Source organism: Bos indicus, chromosome 2 (genome assembly GCF_029378745.1).
Source record: "Bos indicus isolate NIAB-ARS_2022 breed Sahiwal x Tharparkar chromosome 2, NIAB-ARS_B.indTharparkar_mat_pri_1.0, whole genome shotgun sequence".
NCBI classification, from domain to species: Eukaryota; Metazoa; Chordata; class Mammalia; order Artiodactyla; family Bovidae; genus Bos; species Bos indicus.
This window is the reverse complement of record NC_091761.1, coordinates 19156715-19184011: the sequence shown is the minus strand read 5'-3', so window position 1 is coordinate 19184011 and position 27297 is coordinate 19156715. Positions and strand designations below refer to the sequence as shown.

The 27297-nt window shown below is 41.5% G+C and overlaps 1 protein-coding gene across 1 annotated transcript in view; it reads right to left on the bottom strand.

Moving 5' to 3' along the window:
* PDE11A (phosphodiesterase 11A) overlaps positions 1-27297 on the bottom strand; it is a 425081-nt gene that overhangs the window by 36049 nt on the left and 361735 nt on the right. The window contains exons 16-19 of the mRNA XM_070798928.1: positions 21452-21529; positions 14940-15003; positions 7717-7791; positions 2169-2252 (exon numbers count right to left, since the gene is read on the bottom strand). Of these exons, the coding sequence (XP_070655029.1) occupies positions 2169-2252; positions 7717-7791; positions 14940-15003; positions 21452-21529 (301 nt within the window). The remainder of the gene's footprint in view (positions 1-2168; positions 2253-7716; positions 7792-14939; positions 15004-21451; positions 21530-27297) is intronic.

Here is a 27297-nt window from a genome sequence, read left to right as displayed (position 1 = left end):
TTTCTATATGTCAGTTTCCTGTGAATAAAATTAGCAAGTGTATCTAATATCACAGCTAGGTAGTAAAGTAAAACATGTGAAAAATCAGGAATGATAGATAATATGATGGGGTAATATTACCCCCTAAATTCTGGAAACTGCTGTTTTCATTTTAAATTCAAAATAACTTACTTTTTAACCAGAAGATTTTAAAGTATTTAATGGGAAGTATAAAAATAAGCCCGGGTGATTGTGAACCAGCAATGAAACATTTAAATTAACATGGAAAAACACACAAGAGTCCTTTCCAGCATTTACGGTAACTAATCCTGTAGGAAGGGTTGTGTAGAGTTGAAAGCTACTTTCATTCCAAAGTAGCTTTGCAGACTAACGCTGAAAACTTATCAGCCATACAAAAACAACCTAAGCTTTACCCACAGTAAAAGGAATTTATTAATTGCAAGAAATTCATCTCATTTATTGCCTAAGAATGCACAGGAAAGTGAGTAAAATTAAAAAGTAATTCAACATGGGTAGTCAAGGTCAATTTCGCAAAGCAAGATATACCTAACCCAACAGCTATAGGCCTTACACCTGGCAACCCAGCTTATTCAGAGATACCAGAGGAGTGAGGATGGCAGAAGTGGATGGGAGAAAAGAGAGGTGAAGATCTTCGTATAACAATGTAGACCTTATTCTTGATATTTCACCCAATCTTTCATTTTTAAATAAAAGAGCATTATGTCCCATGTATCATTAAAATAATTCATTTTAGATTCTTTTAAAGCTTTACTTCTCTGATTTTATGCTATCATGTACTTAATGGATAATATAAAACAAAAAAAATTACTTTTGTTGTTTATAGTCATTAAAAATTACATTTCCATCTTCAAGACAGTATTCTATATTGTTTTATTTTTTAGGATAATGTGACAGGGCTCAGCAGTTCCTAAAAGTGCTGGAAATGAAGTGGTAGATAAGCCTGAAACTTAATGGTTGTGAAGTCCTTAAAAAACAATACTGTGTTTTTAATGGAGTTAGAGTGAGAAATGAAGCCGTTTTGCTTTCCCTGCATGCGTTTCTCACTCTGAAGTCAAAAAAGCAGCTCAAGCTGATTGAGGTAGGTAGGGGGTAAAGAACTTACCAGGTTTTTCACATGAAAGCAAATGCATAGAAGTAGGATTAAAAGCCAGTGTGCACTAAAGTTTGAGTGTTAACTGATGTCAGCTCTACTCCTACTCAGAGAGTGGAGTGTGAACATCCGGAGCTGGTGACACTGTCTCCTTGCCAGAAGCAGGGTCTCAAGCCCACACAGCAGAGTTGGAAACCACCTCACTCAGGGTTCAGTGGCTGCCTTTTGTCACGCATCTCAGACAGAGGCAGATATTTAAGATGGAAGAGGCTTTACAAAACCCTGTGGCCCAGGCCAGAGGGTCAAAGCAGAAAACTATGTTTCATGGAACTCTCAAGTCTCACATGATATTAATAAAAGTAAAAGAAAAATGGTAAAAAAACTGAAAGAGATGTCCATGGTCAAATGTTTAAGAAACTCAGAATTAATCAAGGTTAAACGTGTTTCTTTCCTGAAGTCCTTTTCCAAGCCTTCAGTATTTTAATGTGCAGGAAAAGAAAGTGAAAGTGATAGTCAGTTATGTCTGACTTTTTGTGACCCCATGGACTGTAGCCTGCCAGACTCCTCTGTCCATGGGATTCTCCAGGCAAGAATACTGGAGTGGGTTGCCAGTCCCTTCTCCAGGGGATCTTCCTGATCCAGGGATAGAACCCACGTCTCCTGTGTTGCAGGCAGATTCTTTACTGTCTGAGCCACAGGGAAGCCCCAATTATTGGGCCTGAGACCTCTTTCTAATAAGATATTCACTAGGCTATGGATGGACATTTCTGTTCCTTAGGGGCACAATTTGAGAAATACTGAGAGATAATATTACGATACCTGGTTTATAGATGAGGGAGCTGAGGCCCAAGGAGAACTCGGGTCTTTGGGTTCCGAGTACCCACTCTTCTCAGTGGACTGATCAGAAATCCGAGAAAAGATAAGCTGCAACCACCATTCCTGGCAACACACATACCCTGGGAGGGTGTCCTAAAACCAATGCTTCTGAAAACGTGGTACATACACTTTTCCTTCCTGGCCCGGTGAAGACACACAGACCCTCTCGGATCATGATTACCTGATACAAAGGCATACAGATGCTATCAATCCACTCCAGTTGCAACCGAGGCAGCTCATCCTTCCGGTTCCGATCAAAAATAGCCTGGAATAGGGGAGGAGAGCCTTGCTTTATTACACCAGAGACTTTACGGGTGCTTTGTCAAACGCCACAATGATCCGATTTTTACCAACTGAACACGTCACAAATCACAATCAACCTTTACACGTACTTTCTTTTCCTTTATCTGTGATGAGAAATAAGGTATTTTCACCTCTTTTATGAGATTTGTAAGCGGATTTATTTGGACTTTATAGCATGCAACTCCTTGGGGCCAAAATCTGTCTTCAGATATAGGTAACTGCTACTAAATCAAGTCATCAGGTCACTGAGAACTGGGTACAAGTCAAAGGAAGGGAGAATGTTTTATTGCCACAAAATAGTGCAGGCTTTTATTTTTATAGTGAGAGAGTATGGAATAGATTGGAAAAGATCCTTAAAAGCAATGTCATTTTGAATAGGAACTATTTGTGTTAATTTTTCAGAGTGGGGACAATTTTGTGTGTTTTTCAATACAGTCCTGTCATTAAAAAATTCCTAAATTTTTATCTATCACTAGACGGATAATTGGAGAAGGAAATGGCAACCCACTCCAGTATTCTTGCCTGGAAAATCCCATGGTCGGAGGAAACTGGTAGGGATGGATAATGGGGGGAAGTACCCATTCTCTCCTCATTCCCAACCTTTAAACTTGATGATATTTTAATGTTAGAAAATTTTTGAGAAGAAGTGATATATTTCTGTTGGGCAGTCACAAAAGGAGAGACACTTGGTTGTCACTGGACGGCTAAACTGGATTCCTTGGACAAACTCTGCCCAGTGTACTCCAGTGGGAATGTCCCTCCCTTTGTTCTTATGCGAGGCATCGCGCATTACAACAAGCGCTCGACTATCACATCCGGGGAGATCCAGACCGCCCTGCGCTTGCTGCTACCTGGGGAGCTGGCCAAGCACGCCGTGTCCAAGGGCACTAAGACTGTCACCAAGTATACCAGCTCCAACTAAATATAATATGTCTAGCCGCTGTTAAGGGAGAAGACAATGGCACCCCACTCCAGTACTCTTGCCTGGAAGATCCCATGGACGGAGGACCTGGTGGGCTGTAGTCCATGGGGTCGCTAAGAGTCGGACACGACTGAGCGACTTCACTTTCACTTATGTATATAAACTTTATTGCCAGAGGGTATATTTTCAGGTATAGATTCAACTTATCAATAAATTTTAAATAGAAACACATGAAATGTTTTGCCCAGATACAAATGAGATTGTCTTTAACTTAGATGACACCCACACAATGGCTTTTACTGTAAAGCATTAAGCAGGAGTCATAACATTATTAAGTATGCTGCAGATTCCAGGTGCTGTATCAAATGTGTCACGGACATGACCAGCTCAGGGATAGGTAAAGGCTAATTCCTTTATTCTTAAAGGGTAAGGCCAGGGTCTAAGAAGCAACCCCGCTCCGCCTTACTGTCTTACAGTAGGTTTGTCTTTCTTCTAAATAAAATGTGGCATCCACATCATGTTGGTATTCACAAAGGTCATGAGGGCAGACTCGTGACATGTCCTTGGTCCATATATGTTGAAAAGTCCTGCATCCTTTAGACTTAGGAACAAAGGTGAGACTGGGTGGGGCCCAAATCATTTACTGCTGAGGCTCACAAGAAGATATAAGGGTGCTGCTGAGGAAAGTATTTCCAAATTAGGGAGAAGGTCACTGCCTCCCACTGGCCCGCTCATCCTTGACTGCCATGTGGAATGTAAATATCAGGAAGGAGGACTAGGCACTCCAAGAACACTGCGAAACGTGCTGGAGGAAGGGCTGGTTTCTGTGAACTACATGGATCTTGGTTCAGTATGTCCAAGATTTAAAAACATTTAAATGTTTTAAAACCATTTAAAAAACATTATTCTGTTTTACCCTGTCTATAGTTCTCAATGTTATCTGAAATTTTCTTTTTTGTTTAATGACTCTTTATGGTGCATAGGATATACTTTTTTTAAAATTCACTTTAAAAATATTCACAATTAGCTGTGCAACCATTACAACAGTCAATTTTAGAACATTTTTATCACTCCAAGGGAAAAAAAAAATCACATACCAATTAGCAATCTCTCTTCATTCTTCCCCAAATCCCCTAGTACTTAGGCAGTTCACAAAATCACTTTCTGCCTTTATAGATTTGTCTGTTCTGCAGACAAATGTCTGTTCACATTTTATGTTCATGGAATCATATGATATGTGGTCTTTTGTGATGGGCTTTTTTAACTTAGCATAATGTTTTCAAGGTTTACTGTGTAAGCTCACATCACCACTTCATTTTTATTGCCAAATGATATTTCCTCATATAGATATACCATATTTTATTTATCCATTTATCAGTAGATGGACATTTGGGTTGTTTCAACCTTTTATTATGTATAATGCTACTACATTCAAGTTTTATTGTGTGGATGGATGCTTTTGTTTCTCTTGGGGTTATAATTAGAGGTAGAACTGCTTGCCACATGGTAACCCTGGTGTTTAATGTTTTGAGGAACTGCCAAACTGTTTCCAAAGCAGCTGCATCATTTAAACTCCCACCAGCAATGTACAAACTTCCAATTTCTCCACATTCTTGCCAACTCTTGTTACTGTCTGTCTTTTTGATTATAGTCATCTTAGTGGGTGTGAAGTGGTATCTCACTGCAGTTTTGATTTGTATTTCCCTGATGACTAATGATTTTTATTCATGTGCTTATTGGCCACTTATATATATTCTTTAGAGAAATGTTTATTCATATCCTTTACCCATTAAAAAATGTGTTGTCTTTCTGTTGTTGAGTTGCAATAGTTTTTATATATTATATATTTTATAAAACATTTTATACATTTATATAATAGCTTATATATATTGCAATATTTTGTATATATCCTAGACATTAGGCAGGCTTCCCTGGTGGCTCAGATGGTAAAGTGTCTGCCTGCAATGTGGGAGACCTGGGTTCGATCCCTGGGTCGGGGAGATCCCCTGGAAAAGGAAATGGCAACCTACTCCAGTACTCTTGCCTGGAAAATTCCATGGATGGAGGAGCCTGGTAGGCTACAGTCCATGGGATCGCAAAGAGTCAGACATGACTGAGCAACTTCACTGGTTAGACATTAGGCCCGTATCAAATAATGCTTTATAAACATTCTTTCCCATTCTGTGGGTTGTCTTTTCACTCTTTTGATAGTGTCCTTTGATACACAAAGTTTTTTATTTTGATGAAGTCCAATTTCTCTATTTTATCTTTTGTTTCTTAATCTTTTGGTATCATATCTAAAATATCATTGCTGAATCCAATCCAGAAGATTTATATCTTGTTTTTTTTCTAAGAGTTTATAGTTTTAGCTCTAACATTTAGGTCTATGCTGCATTTTGAGTTTATTTTAGGGTCTGGTGAAAGAGAAGGTCCATTTTCATCTGCATGTGATATTCCATTGTCCCAGCACCATTTGATATATAGATTATTTTTTCTTGATTGCATTATCTTGGCACCCTTGCCCAAAATCAGTGGGCCATGTCTGTAAGGGGTCATTTCTGGACTAATCACTTCTCAACAAATGTTTGATGAGTGGAAGTGTGAGATACCACTTTGTCCTATGTTTCCCTTTACAAAATTTTGCATCTTGTAATTGATTCCAAGTGAAAATGTATTTAATGTCCATATTTCCTGCCAGTTGACAAGCTTCTTGAGGGCGGGGAAGATGGTGCTGCCTCATGTCTCGATGCACTGCGGTTCAGCCTAATGCTTAATACTTGAAGGTGGTCAAGCATGTTCTGTTAACCGACTCACTGCTTCCAGTATTAATTTGGATGAAGTTACTCTGTTGACCTTTAGGACTATGACACCTGAAAGGGCTCTTGGACAATTTTATCCCTAAATATCAAGGAATAATGGATACAGAAGGTGTCAGATCTGGGTGTGCACATTTCTAGACATTTCTGGAAAAGCACTAATGTGGAATACTCCTGTTACAGCAGCCAGGCCCCTCCTGAGGAGATGGTCTTCAGTCGTATTAAGTAGGCCCCTATGGGGAGACAGTAGCACGTACAGCTATGTTTCCACCACAAAAGTAATTTCATTTATGTCTCCAGAAAAGCCCTTACCTGACTCTACAAAAGTTCCTTAGTGCTGCACCACTACACCTGCCAGCCTGTCAATGCTGGCAATTAACTCATATTTTTTCCATTTAATTAAATGACCTGTGGTATTGCTGCAGTGTAAGGCCTTCAGAGGAGGCCTTGGAAACAGTTTTTTAAAAGAGGAGACAAGCTTTTACTTGAAAATGGATATACTAATAGCTGGCAGAAATTTGGGTTGTACTATGTTTTACACATTAACTATGTATTCCAATTTAGCATCTTTATTTTAGAACCAAATTTGATGACACCACCAAAAAAGAACAAAGGAATGTTTTGAAAACAGTATAAACAGATATTGCTTTGGAAATTAAAATAATTGATGGGTGTGTTAACTTATGTAGTCTCCTGATCTATTATGGGTCAACAACAAATAAAGAATAGTCAAAATTAGTAAGTCTGAGTTCTGACTTCAAACAGGTGAAACTCTTCAAGCTAGGAGCTCTTCTGCTGCTTTTCCTTGTTTTTAAATGTCAGTAAAGGAAAATGTTTTAAAACTTGAAGATCTTACAAATATTCAAAACCTAGTTGATCTGAATCTTCATAAACAGACACTCTTGATAACTGACACATTCCTTGAGCTGCATTGAATCTTCTGTGCTCTGGCAGACTTTAGAATACTCTGGACCATTCTTGGATCATTGGGTGATATGTTTTGAGCTACTCTTTCATTAAGAATAAAGAGACTGCCCCCTCCTGTGGCTGGCGACTGGGGCATTTATATCTTTGTTTTCTGATGGGTAAAAACAGAATCATCCTTAGCCTAGGGTAAGCATTCTCAAATAGTAACTGAATGGTGGAATCCAATAAAAACAGCATTTCAATCAGCAGAACCTAGCTTCTCAGGTGCAACTTTTCATTTTGCAAAAAAAGAAACAGAGACTTGAAAGGATTTGCTTTCAGAATTTGGAAAAGTTCAAAATTGGAAAGTAAAATCCAGATTATCCATTATTTACTGCACCTGCCTGTTCTAGCCTCTCAAGGCTGGACAGCTTGCCTTTAGGTTTGTTGTTTTTTTTTTCCCCTGTATTTCTGTTTCAACATAGCCACTGACTGCATATGAAGCACCAGCCCTGGGCTTTGAGTTATTCAAGTACTGCTCTGCAATCCTCCCTTGTGCCTACTTCTCCCAGTGTGGGAACACGGGAAATGCTTGTTAAGTCATCAGCCCTCTTAACCAGAAACCTGGGAATAACAGTGTTTAGCATCTAAGTTTAATTGAAGTTTGAAACTTTCAAGAGTGCTTCCTTAAATTCATTCTCAGCCTTTCAAGGTGCAATCTGAAGTTATTTTGAAATGTCATTCGAAAGGGTAAATACATCATAAGAAAAGGACAATCTTACTGAAGGGGTGAGTTTCAGTTCTGCTCTCTCCCGATCGCCTTGTTCAAAGAACTCGCTGGTTACAAGTTCAGCCACCTGAAACACAAAAACATTTTAATTAATGGGGATATGTAATTCATCATGAGACGTAGAAGTTATTTCTGGCTTATGTCTATGGCAGTTGCCTTCAAGACAGACTATCATTTGAAAAGCGTATGAGGAAGTTCATTAACCTTTTGTGTTTGAAAGTATGACAGAATTTAATCAATGAACCTGATTTCCTTTTAATCAGATCTTGTGCATTGTATTTTTATTTATTGAAATAGAGTTGAAGTACAGTTGCAATCCTTAGACACATGCCAATAGACAATCTCTGAGAGTAGAGCTTACATATTCAGATGAGGCATGGATATGTAACCTTCAAGGGAGGGAATGTTCTTATCCAGAAAAATGAAGCAAATAATAACCTAATAATAATTGACGTTATAACAGATTATCATACTGTATTTGTAATAATAATTCAGCCAACGTTTGGTTGTTTCTGTGCAGATTTTTTAACTCTGTTGCACACATATTTTAGCCTGGCTACACTCTGCCATCATAGAAACTTTTTAACCGCATCCCCCTACCAGTATTTGTGTGCACTCTGGAAGGGTTAACCCCAGGGCCCACCCTTTGCTTCCTACTGTAGCAATCAGTCAAGGGGCAGGACTAATGCCAGATTCATTGTTCATACCAGACTTTTTGGTATTTTTTTGAAAATAATTATTTATTTATTTTTGGCTGCACTGGGTCATGGTTGCTGCTTGTGGGCTGCTAGGTGTGGTGAGCAGGGGCTCCTCTTCACTGCAGTGTGTGGACTTCTGGCTGCAGTGGCTTCTCTTGCTGTGGAGCACAGGCTCTAGGTGAAAGGTCTTCAGTGGTTGCACAGGCTTAGTTGCTCAGCAGTATGTAGAATCTTCCCGGATCAGGGATCCAACCCATGTCCCCTGCATTGGCAGGTATATTCTTATCCACTGTACCACCAGGAAAGTCCTATAGTATGTTATGATATGACTTGAAGAATGTGATTTGGTTTTAGGCTGTCTCCATCCACATAGTAAATAACTGTTTATTTATGGTGGGTTCTAGTTGTTAACAAGCACAATGGAATGGCTGTTCTACTGTAAACCACACAGATATTTCCAAAGTAAGAACATATATTTTTCTACTTTTCATCTATTAGCATGGATGATCAGAAGCTACTGATCACGGTCAGGCTTATAGAGATTTCCCACCCCCGCCCCCACGTCCTGTGCTTCTATCAATAGGTTTATGGGAAGAAAACTGATATAACAGATAAGGGCTGACCGGATATTTTCAACAACACCGTGGTGAACATCTGGGAAATCTCTGAGATGAACTAGCTGGATTTACAAACTGTTGAAAAAACGGAAAACAAATTCCAGACAACTTGATGGCAAGAAGATCTGATTTCCAGGCTAATTCCAGGTTCTTATAAAGATGAGGTTCTTAGGTCTGGCAAAGGTTAGAGTGGCTTAATTTTGGTCAAGTGCAGAGAATCAAGATCATTTACCTAAATATATCTCTCAAGAGATTTTATCAACCATAAATGGTAGCCATTGATAAAACAAAAAGAATATGTAACATACACACACATCTGAGAGTGGCAAGTATAAAGTCATTTATTAACAAATGAAATGGCCAGCGCAGATTTTAGACATTGGAACTGGCTGAATCTTCCTAGGATTCCGGTTCACTTCTCTCCAGTCTCTGCCACTGCCTTTCACATTAGCACTCTAAGCCTCTCCTGTTGCTCTCTGGCTTTCCTTTAGAGAAGAAATGGCCCTCTAAGGACCTGGCCTCACTAATCAGTTTCCAGAACTCTCCCTCGGACTCCTCTGAGGTGGATCTTTTGCACTAAAGAATGTACGTGTGTATAGCAGGTCACCCCAAGGTGGAGTCCTGAAGAGGTCAGTAGTCCCTGGAAAGCAAAGAAATTAAAACAAAATCCTTGTATTGAGCTTTCTAAAGTGGTCTTGGCTATCTCCCCTGAGCTTCCTTCACAGCTCAACTTGTACCACTGTTTCATTTGTACTTAAAAACCCAAGCAGGCCTATTAAGTGGCTCCTGATTGAATTTTTTATTAAAGAAGGAAATTGAGATGCTAATCAGGCCTTGGGGGATGACTGGGGAAACCCACATGCTTAGAGTCCTGTGTGCAAGTAAGGCAAAGTGAAAGAGACTCCAGTGAAAAAACGTTTTCAAAGGGAATTAAAAAAAAATCAGCATCCAGGAAATTGGAAATATATTTCTATTTTTAAAAGAAGTTTCTGTTGTTTATGTCCAACTGTTTCCTAACATCCTACTAGAAGTGAGTACGTTTTTGAAAATATTTAACTCATTCAATTTGGAGACAAAAGTGAGATCTTTAGAGTTGTGATTTTTTTTTTAGATTTCTGATGGAAACATTTGGAAAAACAGGGTTTTATGTTTTATTTCCCTGACCTCATGAGTTTCTGCATCAGTGAGCAGACGTTCAAATCTTGAAAATAAAATAATATTTATATCAGTGATCAAGAAGACCACCTACAAGTGGCCACTGGGCCTCTTCATTCTACAATCTCAATGCAGTAACTTTTTTCCTTTCAAGTACTTTGTCACTTTCTGACTCCCAGCTGGGCTGCTGCTCCTTTTATCTGTGACATGCATTTCACTGGGGTCCTGACGGTCCTGGCACAGCATCCCTCATCCATCCCCTTCTAATCTTCTCTATTATCCTCGATCCTCCTAACTTCTTCCTACTCTCCACCACCTTCCACCCCTATCATAGAGGCCACTCCCCATAGTACCTGGAAAAGTCACCTACATCTTCTCTGCAGTATATTCCCAAACTTTATTTTAAGGGAGGCCATCCCACATGAGGGAGGGAAAGGTGGGCACAGATGAAGAAATAAGCTATGCGACCAACAAATTCTCCACCATAACCTGCTTTTTAACTTCAAGCATGTGCGCATGCTTATTGCTCAGTCGTTTCTGACTCTGCGACCCCATGGACTGTAGCCCACCAGGTTCCTCTGTTCATGGGATTCTCCAGGCAAGAGTACAGGAGTGGGTAGCCATTCTGTTCTCCAGGGGCTCTTCCTGACCGGGGGATTGAATCCAGTCTCCAGCATGGTCAGTTCAGTTCAGTTCATTTGTTCGGTTATGTCTGACTCTTTGCGACCCCATGGACTGCATTACGCCAGGCTTCCCTGTCCATCACCAACCCCCGGAGCTTTCTCAAACTCATGTCCATCGAGTTGGTGATGCCATCCAACCATCTCATCCTCTGTCGTCCCCTTCTCCTCCTGCCCTCAATCTTTTCCAGCATCAGGGTCTTTTCTAATGAATCAGCTCTTCGCATCAGGTGGCCAAAGTATTGGAGTTTCAGCTTCAGCATCAGTCCTTCCAATGAATATTCAGGACTGATTTCCTTTAGGATGGACTGGTTGGATGTCCTTGCAGTCCAAGGGACTCTCAAGAGTCTTCTCCAACACCACAGTTCAAAAGCATCAATTCTTTAGCACTCAGCTTTCTTTATACTTCAACTCTCACATCCATACATGACTGCTGGAAAAACCATAGCTTTGACGAGACAGACGTTTATTGGCGTTGTTGGTGGATTCTTAACTGTCTGAACCACTTCAATCACGTCACGCCAAAGTGAACACCAAGACTCAGTTGGAAGAAAGTCTATTTATTGGAGGAGAGTCTGTAGGAAAACAGCACCACCTGCACCAAGCCGTGATGTGAGCAAGATAAAAACTTTCATTTGTGTTCAGCAACTGCATTTGAGAATATATTTGTTACTGCAGTCAAGCCTAGCTTAGCCTTGACTAACACAAAAATTGGTATGGAAGCGAGGTACTGCTATTCAACAGAAAGGAAGGAAGGAAAAGAAAGAAAGGAAAAAACCCTAAAATATGTGGCTTGAGAGTCAGGTATAAAAAAGTGAGGAAATGGTTGTTAGAAGCTGTAGGGATGATGATCCATCTTACATGGTGGCAAAATAGTTTGTATAGTTCTCATGGAAATAAAGCAAATACTGTATCTAGAACTTACAGCCTTAGGGGAAGAGATTAGAAAAGAATTAAAAATAAAGTTTAGATTAAAAAGAAAGTTAATAGCACGTGATGGCTGCTATTGACTGTTTTGCTAGGTATTATAAGAAGTGAGCTCAGAAAAGGGTTGGCAGGTGTATAATCAGAAATGAAAGGGAACAGAGAAAATCATAAATTCTGGGTCCTATAGGGATAGAATATGAAGCTGCTTTTTAACCCCAAACTGTGAAAGTAAAAGTTGAGATACATTTTGAATGACAAAGATCTCGAGACTGACTTAGCCTCACAACAAGAATGAAATAGAAGGTGTGGCCAGTGACACTCAGTTAAAAACTCTGAATGAATTAGGGGACACACACAACATCCTTTCAATTAGACAAAATGGCCCAGAGAAATAATTTTTGACTACATGGTTTTCTCACTGGTGCCAAATACTGGGCACCAAATACTACGGATTAACTGTCAAGAGAGAAATAAAGATGTACCTGTGCTATATTTCCTTGTTCCTGAATGTAAGGAATCAAAGAAATAAAGGAGATCTAAGAAGTTTGTATAGTATCTAACTGTGGGAATGATTATTAGCAAATGGAGATGACTGGGATCAAAGACCTGAGAAGGTGACTAAATGTTTAAGAGGCTTTTGGTGCTAAATCCCCCTCACAAGCCTGTGACTATCTAAAACTTAAACCTTGGGCACTCGACCTTCTTTAGAGGGGAAGTAGGCTGAGAGACGGAGAAGGCAATGGCACCTCACTCCAGTACTCTTGCCTGGAAAATCCCATGGACGGAGGAGCCTGGAAGGCTGCAGTCCATGGGGTCCATAGAGTCGGACACGACTGAGCGACTTCCCTTTCACTTTTCACTTTCATGCATTGGAGAAGGAAATGGCAACCCACTCCAGTGTTGTTGCCTGGAGAATCCCAGGGACGGGGGAGCCTGGTGGGCTGCCATCTATAGGGTCACACAGAGTCAGACACGACTGAAGCGACTTAGCAGCAGCAGCAGCAGCAGGCTGAGAGAGTTTGACCTTTGAATCTCACCAAGGAGGACTGTGGAAAAGGAATGATTTCCCAGGATGGATCTAAAAACCATAGAAAATATCAAATTGGGGAGCATCCCCCTGAGAATCAGGGCCCTCGCAGAGGACACCCCATGGAGTTGGGAGTGTCATCTGAGTGTTTTGTGGCATGGGTGTGTGCTATGTGCTGCATTTTGGGTGTGTGTGGGCCTCTGGTTTACATCCAGACGTGCTGTAGGTATGCGCACGTATCACCCAGAGATCCTGGACTTTGAGCTTAATCCCTTGACGGATAGGTGTTTGGGTCATCTCCCTTGGAGGGGAGGATGAGTATATTTTGCTCGCAGGAAGGAGAGTGAATCACATTTTTGGTGATTAGAAGGGCAAACTGTGGGAGTTATGTTTCCACCAACTCTTCCTGGCTTTCTATTTTCTGGGGACTGGGAAGGATTGCATTTCCTGTCTGGACGGGGTCTTGTGACAAGTTCTGGCCAATGAATTGCTGGGGGAATGACATTTTAAATTCCAGGGAAAAACCCACCCAGGCCTCTGCTGGAATGATCCAGACAGTGGCTGCTCCTTCAGCCCCAGTCCAGTGTGAGGACAGAGGCGCCAGCCAACCCCGGGGCACGTGCCTCCAGGTGATTTGTTGGTTTTAGCCACTGAGATCTTGAGCTTAGTGGTAACACAGCCCATTCTGCCAACACACTTGCCTCATTTAAAAAGGCTAACGGGTGCCTTCTATGTAAGAAAGCATAAAACACTGTTAAGAAGGAAAGACTTTGGAACTTAATCTGCTAGGACTTGAATTCCTAGCTATGCAACTTACACTTGTATGACCTCAGACTATGTATCCTTTCTAAGCCTCATTTCTCCCATTGGTGAAATAGGAATAATCACTGTATTAGTTTCCTAGGGCTGCCAGAAACTACTGCAGACATGGTGGTTTAAAGCAACAGAAATGACGTCTCTCATAGTTCTGGAGGGCAGGAGTTCAATATCAGTTCACTGGGCAGAAATTAAGGTGTTGGCAGGGCCAGGGTCCCCCAGAGTCTCGAGGAGAGGATCTGTCCTTTGCCTCTTTCAGTGTCTGTGGCTGCCAGCACCCTCCTTCCTGGGGCGACATCACTCCAGTCTCTGCCTTGTCTTTGCCTTGCCTTCTCCTCTTGTGAATGTGCCATCCCCATCCTCTCTCTTCTAAGGACACTTGTGACTGAATTGAGGGCCTTCTTGAATAATCCAGATAATGATAGTGATGGTCCTTAACGTAATCACATCTGCAAAGACCCTTTTTCCTTCTAAGGTAATACTTAGAGGTTCCAGGGATTAGGACCTGATGGCTTTGGGTTGCTATTATTCAGCCCCTACAGTAACAATACCCACCTCAGAGGATTTAATGATATAACACTTACAAAGCAGACATTTAACAGTTATTCAGTCAATAAATATTAGTTTTTATTGTTATGTGAATGTATCTTATTTTCCCTCAAATGTCAAGTCTTAACAAGTTACTGCTTTAGACCCCACAGCCCACCCAGGAGGTGCCTCATAAAACGGAAAGAGCTATTAAATTAATCAAATCTTAAGCTGGGTAGTTATGAGATTAAAAACTATTCTTGCTCTAGAACTAACACCTTTGATCAGTGAAACCAGTAAATGCATTAAATTTTTGGTACAAATTAAATTAGATACCTCATATTTTGGCCAAAGAGCCCTCTGATTTCTAAATACGCTTTAAAAAAAAAATCAAATTTCCTTTTTACCTCCTTGTGTTTTTTTTTAACCAGATGTGAAAAATCGGACCTTGTACTAAAATATGGTTACTTATTCAAAAACACTACGTTTGAAACTCCTGCCTTAAGAAATGGCCAAAGTGTTATTTGGATTTAGTGTGTTAAAAGAAAAAAATCTTACAGAGTCAGAAATATTAGTTCTCAGTGGAAGCATGATAAAGAAAGGCTGGGCAATAAACTATGTCGCCCCTCAGCCTCCTGCTATTTTTTACACCGCGTTAATACTGATGCAAATTGACTTGGGTTTCAGTGCCTGGCAGACAGGGCTCTGGGAATACTGTCCCCCCCAGTCCCCCCCTTGGTTGAGCCCTGCCATTAATCACCACTCGCCTGTCTCGAGATCTCCCACGGTTTGGTCACGGCTCCAAGGTCACAGGCTGTCATTAACATTGATCTGAAAAACAGAACCAAACAAAACAGCCTGAATAATCTTTTGTTGCATTCCTAAACAAACCCGTCCCAGATACATAAATAAATAAAATGGGACCGAGGCCAGCTCACATCTTCTTTACCTCCACAAGGGAAGCACTGTTTATAGTCCCATGTTTAAATCTCCATCGTGCAACCACACTGCTTCGGAGGACAAAGCTCACACTCCCTCTCAGCGGCCCTTTTGTTTTGTCTGCGGTAGATCAAGGAAAGCCAAGCCCTGCTTTCTCCCTACCTAAACCAAGCAAGTTCTGAAAATAATTTGTAATGGACGATGCTTTTTATTTTTAACACTCAGCAAGGGAATCAGTATATAATACTACCATAGCTGGTGAACCTATTTACCAAAGTATCACTGATGGATGGGGACGGAAGAAAACCCACAGCAAAAGGCAAATAGCCTGCCCTGTTAGGGGCTCCGGCATTTTTATCGGCTCCACAGAGCTAATATTTACGAGGGAGAGACACACGGTTTCACTCCAGTTTACTACCTGGCTACAGCCCTGTTTTACAAGCGTTACGAAGAAGAAACATATTCAGCCACAGCTTTTATTAATTTGAGCATATAAGAATATACAGGCAAGATCCGGATCAGATCTTTGAGGGGCAGATTTCTATTGGTTTATCTAGAATCCACACTGAACCCTGGGTATAAAAAACACGGGGAACCCCAGTTTCAAAACTTAAAATGTACGTGAGAATATTAACATAAGCAATCATGCAAACCATGAAAAACAGTGTACAATTCAGCCCTAAACAGACTGCCTTTAAGGAAGAATAAAGAATCGGCAGACAACGGTCTGCGAAAACCAAGACAAGGGTTAAAAGGAGAAAGAAGCAAACAGACACCATCACCTGGAGCATTCTAGAGAGGGAGGCTATGACAGACATCAGCAGCTCTGATGCTCCTAACTGGGTGTGGTGGGAAGGGGAAAAATCAGGCACACTCTTTGTCCCAAATCTCTCTTTGTATTAAAGCTAGCTGCATGTGATGAGAAGTAGTGAAGGATCTGAGCTGGGGAACCACATCTTGGCTCACTCCTTTTGGAAGAAAGGGGTGTGTTGTTAAAGGTCAGAGGGCTGTCCTGACGTCAGGTGTTAACATTTCATACCCTGCTGGGTTTGAACGCCTTAGAAACACGTCTGCTTCCCAGATGGCAGAGCATGCCTGGACGGTGGTGAGAGGTTTGTGTCACTTCCCCAGGAAACTACTCCAGGGAGCAAGGCAGACCGGCAGATAACAATAGGTCTTTCAAAGCGTACTCAGGCAGCACCAGTTAGGAGCAGCGCTCTCGGAGTCAGGCAGCATCTAACTCCAAACACTACCAAGCTAAAACCTGTGCAGAGAGACACATCAGCCTATTCTTCATCTTTGGTCTTCTGTGACAAGTGCTTCTGCAGTCCTCACCATGTGCCTGCCTCTCCACTAAACACTGTACCAACTACCTACTAACTAACCACTAAGTAAATGACTCCCCATCACAGAGTGCTATTATTTCTAGTTTCCAGAGAGGTCAGTGGAAGTGTGGAGGGATTAAGTAACTTTCCCAAAGGAAGGAAAGGATTCAGGATTCCGTGCTTATCACAAAGCTGCCGCACCCCTCTTGTTCTACTCCAGTGCTTTTCATTTTAGGACCATTTTAGGACCCTCTGCTGGGACCAGAAAGGGACAAAACTGTAGGTAATGTGTTGGACTTTGTATTCTCTCTCCCAGACAGGAAATAAAATCTCTGTGAGCTTGCCTACTTGTACCATAGTTGATCATTACTTAAGTCTCATCTACTCAATAATTTGAAGCTTACTTCTCAAATTCATGTCAACATTAATCAGTCAATCAACAAATTTTTTGAGTATCAGCAAGGTGCTCTGATGATGAGAATTCTAATAGCTACCATTTATTGAATGGGGCTTCCCCAGTGGTTCAGTGGTAAAGACTCCATCTGCAGTGCAGGAGCTGCAGGAGACCCAGGTTTAATCTCTGGGTCAGGAAGACCCCCTGGAGGAGGGCATGGCAACCACTCCGGTATTCTTGCCTGGAGGATCCCATGGACAAAGGAGCCTGGTGGGCTTCAGTCCATAAGGTTGCAAAGAGTTGGACACAACTGAGCGACTTAGCACACATGCATTGAACAGGCATTAAAGAGTGATTTATATCGTCTCTATATGAGGTAGAGATACCATTATTATCTCCATTTTACAAAGCAGAGAATGTTTTGCCTTCCTGGATGGGGAGGAGTGGGGGGAGGTGGTTAGGTACCTTGCCTGAGGTTACATCACTCAGATCACATCACTCAGTTACATCACTAGGGGGTATCAAAACTAGGGCTGGGATCCGAAAAGTCTGACAGAACATCTCTACTTTCAGTGAATACAGTGGAGCCAGGAAGTCTGTATGGAGAAAGGAGACAGAATAAAGGCTGGGGAGGAGGATGGCAGATGTCGAAAACCTTTATCCAATTGGTGTAGGGAGTCAATTAACGTTGGGGGCTCAGTTAAGGAGGCACTTGGCCAAAGCTTCAAGGAGAGGGCTTTAATACCTCTTATTAATTAAGAGGTATTAATAGATGTGGGAATAGTTTAAAGCAGAGAGTGGAAGCAGGGTGACTGGTAGGAAAGTGTAATTAAAAAGGGCATAAAACCAAGAAATGTGGGGATGGAAAGGCAAGGATAAGCGTGAGCACTTACAAGGGAAGAATTGAAGGAGGTGAATGGGCAGTTTTATCTTATTTTTTAGTCAGTCTCTGTACTTAAAAGGCCATCTCTGGAATAAGAGAGGAGGGAGGGAGCTTGCAGCAACTGTTGGTGTCTTGATGTCTGCATAAGTCTGGTCTGATTTACAGTTAGTGGTGCAATCTGCTTAGTGCAACTGCAGGAATGAAGGTCAGGAATGTCTGCCATGGGGTCAGAAGAGGCCATGTGACCCTAGAGCGTCTGAGACTCCCAGTGGCTCACTGCTCCCATGATTCTCCTCTAGTTGCCAAAATTACTTCAATAATTATCTTGAGATAATCATAACTTTCTAGATTTGTTCTCTAGTTTTAAAAGCATTTGCAACTAAAAAGAAATATTTGGGGGGATAAACTGGGAGACTGGGATTGACATATACACAGTACTATATATAAAATAGATAACTAATACTGACCAACTGTATAGCATAGGTAATCGACTCAATACTCTGTCATGATATATATGAGAAACGAATCTAAAAAAGAGTGCATATATGTATATGTGTGTGTGTATATATATATATATATATATATATATATATAACTGATTCACTTTGCTGTTATACCTGAAACTAACACAACATTGTAAATCACAGCAACATTGTAAATACAGTAAATTAAAAAATTACTATATAGTAATTTTTTTAAAAGAGGAATACGTTTTAATTTAAAAGATTTTAGTAAAAGATCACATGTATGAACTGCATTTTATGCTTGCCAAACAAAAAGATGACACCTTGCCGTTGACAGTCTCTCACTGCTTTAAATTTTACGCACAAATACAGATCCCAAAAGGCCAACATAAGATGACAGGACGGAGGTAACTCGAGTTCTGTTTAGCTTTACCACCACCGCGCTACCATTGTTTATTCTGAATATACTGCTTAAAAGCAGAAAGGTGACATCCCCAAAGGTTGGAGCATTGCATGTGGAGTGAGGCCAAAAGGTTCTGCACCGTAAGGAACTTACTCTTGAAAGTGCATCCCAAGCCCACCTGTGTTAGGGCTGACGGGAACACTGGGTGTTTTGGGAATTAAATTACATGTGTACAATCCATACACAATGAAAGGATGAGTAATACTGTGTTAATTTGAAGCTTTCAGAGCAATTATTTTGATCCTCAACAGTAACCTCAGCAGTTGTTTAGAATTTATACCAACAAAAGAATTTTCTCTGGGATGCATGTCTCATCGTTGACATTGTTTAGATTGCAGGCACATGATGATGATAAAAAGCAGGCTAACTTTTAGTTGGTTTTATTACTATTTTAAAATTCTCTGGGATGGTGTTTCCCAGACCACCCCCTCCTTCACATGCACATGGTCAGAGTCCAGCTGTGAAATGGGGTGGGGGGTGCAGAGCTGCAGGGAAAGGAGAGTTCCTGCAGACTTCATCTCTGCTTTATGTACTCTGCCTCCAAATAAGATTTTTCTTACCTATAGGGTTCCCTGCAGAAAAGTTTGAAAACCTCTGTGGGAAAACACTCATGTGGAAACACACAATAAACGCTGGCATTTTAGGAGCTGTGCTCCGGAGAGAGGCCAGACCCCAGTGGTTCTGGTAGGACAATTTGTGAGGATGCTGAGGAACAAGAGAAGAATTCCTTGAGGGGAGATTACATTTAGGGGGTAGTAAGGAGGAGGAGGGCTTCCCTGTGGTTCAAACAGTAAAGAATCTGCCTGCAATGCAGGAGATCAGGAAGATCCCCTGGAGAAGGAAATGGCAACCCACTCCAGTACTCTTGCCTGGGAAATCCCATGGACAGAGAAGCCTGGAGGGCTACAGTCCACAGGGTCACAAAGAGTCAGACATACTGAGTGACTAACACACACACACAGGGAGAAGGAAGGGTTAGAGAAAGACAAATAGGAGAAAAAAGAGTCAGAAGATAGCAGAATATTCAGAAGAGCATGGGCTTTGCAGAAGCCAAGGCAGGAGAGAGTTTTAAGAAAGGCAAGGCCAACACAATTCAGACTGTGAAGAGATCTAGGAAGCTGGAGAGAACAAAGCTCGTAGGATATGATCCCTGGGAGGTGCCTGGTGACTTTCAAAAAGTGCAGAAATCACATTTCAGCAACTAAATTCCTCAGTTGAGGAATTTACTGTAGATACTAGATACACTTTGGAATGCTATGCAGCAATCAAAGATGATGCTGGTATGGACACGGAAAGAATTCCAAGGCATACAGTTGAGGGAACAAGCTAGCTCAGATTGATATGTAAATATATAAAGTATGTTAAACAAACAGATGGACACTAAATAGCATGTTTCCCATGGGTACACATGTTTGGAAATGCTCTGACAATAGTCTGAAAATGAACAAGGAATTAAAAACAGAGCAAAGCTGTGCACAGCATGGGAACTGGGAGTAATACCCCAGGAACTGGGGCTTTATCCATCATGTTCTGATCTGTTACAGAAAAATGTATTCCTATCATTACTTGTGGAATTGAGTGATCTAAAAAGAAAGAAACTGCCTTGTACGAAGTTAGAGGAGTGTGGCTGAGCTGTGGGATTGAAGGAGAGGAGAAACCTATGATTGGACCTTAAGAAGAAGGCAGACTTTAGGGATGACTTTTTTTTAACTGAGGGAGATGGAAGCATGTTTTTTAGCCTAGAAAGGTTATGCTGGGGAAAAAACTAAAAGCCAGATTTTGAAAATGCCAAAAGGAGTAAAATTGTCACAGCAAGGTCAGAGGTCAGGGGTGGGGAGTCGGGGAGGAGGGCCGGAATAGGAACCTAGAACAGGAAGCTGAGATGGAGGTGTTGACAAGAGGAGGCCCCCGATACCACCTCGGGAAGGGCAACAAGAATGTCATCTGAAATGATAACAGAGCGAAGTATGAATGCAGAGGAGGGCAGGTAGAGGGCCCTTTGGTGAGACAGTGAGCAGAGGGTCAGCTGTGGAGGCAAGGGGCAGGCAGGCTCTGTGTTCTGAGACTGGGATAAAGGCTGGGGGCTGGGCTAGGGTACCTGGGGTGTTTTCAGTGGTTGCCCAGCTGTGGGGCAGATGCACTGAACCCAGAATCCTGGCCTCACAAGCTTTCCCAGGAATACTAAACAGCTGTGCAACAGGACTAAGGCACTGTCTGTGGATGGGTGAGGTGAGGACGGTGGAAGGACAGGGCAGAGGGAAAAAGGAACAGTGCCTACCCAGCTGGAGTGGCTGCAGTGGGGAAAAGTGGTTAAAACGCGCCGAGGAAAAACGAGAGTTTGCTGCTGTCTTTCCTAAACTACTGAGAAGAAGTCCCATGAAAAGTCTAGAACAGATTCCTTATTCCAAACACAAAAATCTTTTGATTGGTTTTCCATCTAAAATGCCTGCTGTCTCTAAAAACAAAACAACCCAAACTTAACTCTCCACTTTCCTTTGTTTTGTGAAACTGTTTTCCAAGGTCCCAAAATCCCATCTCCAATGCACTTTGCATGCCTGCTGAAACACGACCAGTTCAAACATCTTCTAATTTTGAAGGCAAATGTATGGAGAGGAGGCAATATAAAATAAATCAGAAGATGAAAAGACATATTCTCTATCTTTTCTCTAATTATTCAACTAGTTTCTGAATGTTTTGAATGTAAGCTAAGATTTGGTCCTTTAAACATCACTTGTGCACTCTTAGCTGTCAAAAAGGCATCGGTAAATCTTCAAATACTGAATAAACACACAAACAAGAGCTTTTTCTTACCGAAATATATCACGATGGTTTTTGATGTTCCAATCATATTCTCCTTTACTGACAAGTTCGAAGAATTCCGTTCTCCTTCTGCATGAAATCAAATGAAAATTCTCAGTCTGTGTGGTGATATAAACACATTTATGGGAAAATATGACCACCTCAACCAAGTAATTTAATATTTGAAATCATGAGGCTAAAATGCTATCAAAATAAACCACTTTTTAAAAAATGTTGAGGCTTTGACAAAAAGCCACAATCATTTCCAAATGTATTTACAACAGAAGAGATTATCAAGCCATAAAACAGAAATCAGTGTGGTCCCGCATTTGGGATTACCTGCTGTGAAGCCCTGTGACTCTTACTGAAAAAGTCAGAGAAGGGAGGCAAGGACACATAAAAGGTGGGAACAGTTCCAGAATGTTCTTTTATCATTCAACATAGAACTGAGCTGTATGATCATCCAAGATAATATAAACTCCCTGGTAGTAAATTCAGGACAAATACTTTTGTAGAGGTTAAAAAGTAACCATTTCATCATTTCAGGGCCTTAACACATCGGCTATGGAGTCAGAAATAACTGTGTTTAAACCATAGCTCAGTCACTTCCTTTCTGTGCAACTTTGGAAAGTCACTTAAACCCTCTGAACCTCAATTTCTTAATCTCTAACTTGAAGGTCCTATTTGGTGACTCAGAGTTATTGTGAGGATTACGTGAGACGACATGCAACGTGTGTTTATTAGTATCAGCACATTTTAAGTGTGGCTACACAAGCATGTGGAAATGCATGTAGAGATGTGTGGATATGGAAAAGAAAAGAAGGGAACCTTCGCAATTTGTGAAAATAGGATGCCATTCCTATTTTCAAAACTTTTGTTTAATCTAGTTTTATGATTTTTCATTTTTATAATGAGAAAGGAAAAAAAGACATCACCATTTTGGCTCTTTAAGAATCATTTCCCAAGGTCTCACATTTTTGGCACTTCCTAATGAGAGGCTCTTTAAAGGATCCTGACACACTGCTTCCCAGTGTGCACCCCACAAAATGCTAGGCTTAGGAGGTGCTGCATGTAAAGGGGGTGCTCTGGCCAAGTGGGTTTGAGAAATGCTTCCTGTGATCCTTGAAGATTCACCACCCACATTAGCCTTTTGAAGGCTCTACAAAACACTGAGATAGAAAAGCCTGGAGAAGGCAATGGCACCCCACTCCAGTACTCTTGCCTGGAAAATCCCATGGACGGAGGAGCCTGGTAGGCTGCAGTCCATGAGGTTGCTAAGAGTCGGACACAACTGAGTGACTTCACTTTCACTTTTCACTTTCATGCACTGGAGAAGGAAATGGCAACCCACTCCAGTGTTCTGGCCTGGAGAATCCCAGAGATGGGGGAGCCTAGTGGGCTGCCGTCTATGGGGTCGCACAGAGTCGGACATGACTGAAGTGACTTACTAGTAGTAGTAGTAGTAATAGAAAAGCCTACTCGACTTGACCATAGACTCCCATGGCACTGATGTTTTAAAGAATACACTTTGGAAAATACTACCATGGCATTTATGGTGGAAGTCAGAGTAGGATCTTGGACACTTAGTGCTGACTCATTGTAGTTTGGGGGACAAAGGACAAGATGCTGAGTGCTACTGGCTCCCCTGTTTCTTGTCTGGAGTCCCCATCACCACCTGGGTCCTTACTGTTCCAAGCAGACTTCTGTCATTTATTAAGCACATGACTGACTTTGGGTAGGTTAGGGTTGGTGGGAGGATTTATGTAAAACACTTAGCAGAGTGCCTGACACACAGTAGCTCTTCAGTAAGGATTAGCTACTGTTATTAAGCTCAGAAGCATTGGGTGTACTGGCCCCAGCTGGTGAGTGGCAGAGCTCGGATACAACACAAGCTTTTGGAATAACAGTTGCCCCAAGCAGCAAAGGGCTTTCCCTGGTGGCTCAGATAGTAAAGAATCTGCCTGCAATGAAGGGGACCTGGGTTTGATCCCTCGGTTGGGAAGATCCCCTGGAGAAAGAAATGGCAACCTAGTCTAATATTCTTGCCTAGAGAATTCCATGGACAGATGAGCCTGGCAGGCTAGCCCATGGGGTTGCAGAGAGTCAGACATGACTGAATGACTAACACTTTCACTTCACTTCATACACTAATGTATAGCAAAATTGCTGGGTCATAGAATGATTCCTATGTTTAATTTGAGTTTTCTTTATAAATATAGATTGTTAGGGGCATATGTAACCTTTAAAAAAGGCTGCTGTAATTCTCTGATTTATAGGTCAGAAAACTCAAGGTGAAGGAAGGTGAAGTCATTTCCCCAGGATCCCAGGGCAGTTATGAATAAATCTAGGTAGATTCCAGGCCCCCAGCTTCCCAGCTGTGGCCTGTGTGATAATCTTTATAAACTGTGTGTAGCATGAGCCTTGGGGGCAGAATAGCCTTGCCTGCTATGAGCGTCTGGACAGAGATATGACAGCATCACAGGCTGCTGTACTGAGCCATGGTGAGCACCAGACAGAGGTTTCCATCAACAAGGAGATGCTCCCAAGAGCTGCACATGGCCCAGACCAGAGTCGTGATCCTCAGCCTTGGTGGTATTTCTGACCTCCTCCTTAGTGATAATCATTACAAAGCAACAATGTGAAATTCACTGTACTTTTGAGAAAGGAACTGGCCCACACAACTGCTCCTTTTAGCATCTATATGTGTAGATAGAGTATACGGAGTCAAAATCAACATGGGTGAAACAGTTAGGAGCACTTTTAAAACCATGGGACTGCTAAAATGAACATTTGAAAATCCACAAAGTTATAACACTCCCTGGATCCAGACGCCTCTGTCATGAGGAACTATATCATTAACTTTTCAAGAAGATCATTGGCAACCTTGGTTTTCAAGGACAATGGCAAATACCTCGGCTAGTGAAAAGCAACTTACTGGAAAATCTCATTTATAATCAGATATGTTTTTATTAGGCTTTTATCCTGCTCTCCTGACATATGTTCCACTCAGAAAAATAGCAGTCTTTAAAAAAGCATCATTTGAACAGAACTGGTAAAATTACCCTCAGAAATAATTCTAAAGATTGGTTACCAGTCACCCATCACTACGTTGAAAGTCTTTCTTGTTTCTCATTTATCTGCAAGGCACCTTTTTTTTGTAAAGTGAGAAATCACCAACCCTGTGTATATTTTAATTGGGAATATTTTTTGTAATGTTATATAACTCTCTATATAAGTATGTACACATATTCTTTATCTGTTTATCTAACTGTTCTGAATCTACTAAAAGTCTTTGAATGTTAGGAAGATTTTTACCGTCAAGGTGGCAATTTCAACTCCAGAATTACCAGACGGGGTGGCAGGGGACAGGGTGAGATGGGTACAGGGGAGTAAGATTCTCTTCTCTCCGTGTTCTTACAGCTCATTCAACAGGCAAACCGTACATCTGCAATTGATTCCTAAAGGCAGATTCTGGAGAGATTTCTGGACTTTGGGCATAAAAGCACCACAGAGGAATAGTAAATTAGTAGGCAGATGTTAATTCCAGTAATTATGACTAAAGGGAAAAAAAGTTATATGTTTCACTTTGAAAGTGAATTGTGTCCCTGTGTTAGACTAGCACCGATAACACAAGGACCAGCTAAGCATTAATACCTGAATAAAATTATCTGTTAAAGGCTGTGCTGTTGTTGACAGCACAAATAAAACTGGCAAATGCAAGAAATAGAAAGAGCAGAACAACTCTCAGTATTGATAATGGCAGAAAATTAAGACAATACAGGACCCTACACGTGAGTTCGGTTGATCTATAATCTCCAGGCCAAGAAGAGATTCAAGGGGTTGCTGGATGGGGCGTGCCCTCGTTGCCCCTGCATTTACGTGGCCCCTAGTACTCTTCGTGGGCTTCCCAGGCAGTGCAGTGGTAAAGAAACTGCCTTCCAGTACAGGAAACACAAGAGATATGGGTTTGATCCCTGGGTTGGGAAGATCCCTTGGAGTAGGAAATGGCAACCCACTCCAGTATTCTTGCTTGAGAAACCCCATGGACAGAGGAGCCCGGTGGACTATAGTCCACAGGGTCACAAAGACTTGGGCATGGCCGAGCAACTGAGCACGCACGCACGTAGCTCTCCCCAAGGTGGGGTATTACTGTTTTTCTCACTCTCACACTGGGCTCTGAGTCCTTGAAGGTAAGAATGATATCTTCTCTCTGTGTGCATCCCCAGCAACTAGCACAGTGTCTGGCACAAAGAAGGCGTCAGTAAGTGCTACTGGATAAATCTCTCATGTTTTATTCAGTTGCAATATCATATGGATGGAGATATGAGGGTGAATCCTGGAGACGAGAATGGCTACCCACTCCAGTACTCTGGCCTGGAGAATTCCATGGACTGTATAGTCCATGAGGTTGCAAAGAGTCAGACAAGACTGAGCAATTTTCACTCACTCATGAGGATGAATAGATATAAAATGCGTTGATGTTCATCAGAAAGTACCAAAATATTTCTTCCATTAACTTGTCACTGTGTCTGTAGTTCTACCATTAGAGTAATTTCTGTGGGTTAATTAATCAGCTCTGTTAAAATATAAGAATGTTTGGGAAGGAACAATGGGTCAAGCTCTGTACTCATTACACCTCACTATGCATTCGTTTATCCTCTTCCTTTCCAAGAAGGGACTAGTTGAGTGCAGGCAACTGTGGAGGTTGAAAACATTGAACATAGTGGCCCTTTAACATTCATTGAATGATGAATGAATGAATACTCCCATCTGCATAGCAGTAGAAATATTTGTTGGGTTCTTATTGTGTTTTATAAAATAAATTGTTCTAGATATTAGTCTAATTTTTTAGAAAGATGGTCAAACTATAACTCCCAACAATCTAAGCTAATTTTGGTACATTCTGTTGTCATCATCAGATGCTTTGAGAAATGCTCCTTTTTGCATCCTTTTGGAAAGACAGAGACAAAGAAATCATTAGACTGGGCGTTTTCTGTAATTGTTGATGAATGTTTGCAGAGCACAAAGGGAAGTGAAAAATTTTCAACTTGAAGATCAGTCTGATTAATTTAGAAAGCCAACCGGAAAAGCATTAAGCACCCAAATGGGTATATAAAATCTGAATTCTTGGATAATTCTCTATTTAAATAGTGATCTGAGGCAATGTGGCGTGGAGATATGAGCACAGAAACCTTGATGACTTTGGGCAAGTCACGTACCCTCTCTAAGCCCAGGTATCCTTATCTAGAAGATGGGGATAACAATATCTACCTTGCAGGTTTATATGACAATTCAATATCAGAGAGTTAAAATTTTGAAAATTTATTATGTCAGGCAGTGGGTCAGGTGTGGGGGCTCCAAGAGTGAGCTACAGAGGAAGATGTCTGCATTCACAGAGCTCCCATTCTAAAGGTGATGCAAGAAGATGCTGCAATCCTAGAGCAGTGCAGGGCAGCAGCAGCAGGCACCTGAGATGAGGGACACAGTATTCTGAGGTCACAACCTCCTGAGATGAATGCTGCACTGCTCCTGCTACCTAGAGGAACACCTTCCATGACGGTATTCAAGCTAAAGAGGGACCAATCTCTATTATGTCCCAGTTTAGCTCAGCGATAGGCAAGGAGCCTCTGCTTGCAGTCTCAGCCCCATGGGTGAGTCTCCTGAGCAACTCTTACCTGGGGTCTCAGCCCATCCCGACCTGCTGGTGGCATCTACAGCCAGCTGAATCGCACCTGCATGATATCTACTGTGTTTGGAACTGGAGCCACTGCTGCCTTTGGTTCCCAAGTGTTCTCAGGAGTGGCCTCAGTTTCCCCTCTGGTTCTCTTAAACTAACAGTTACAGAACTGCAGAGAGAA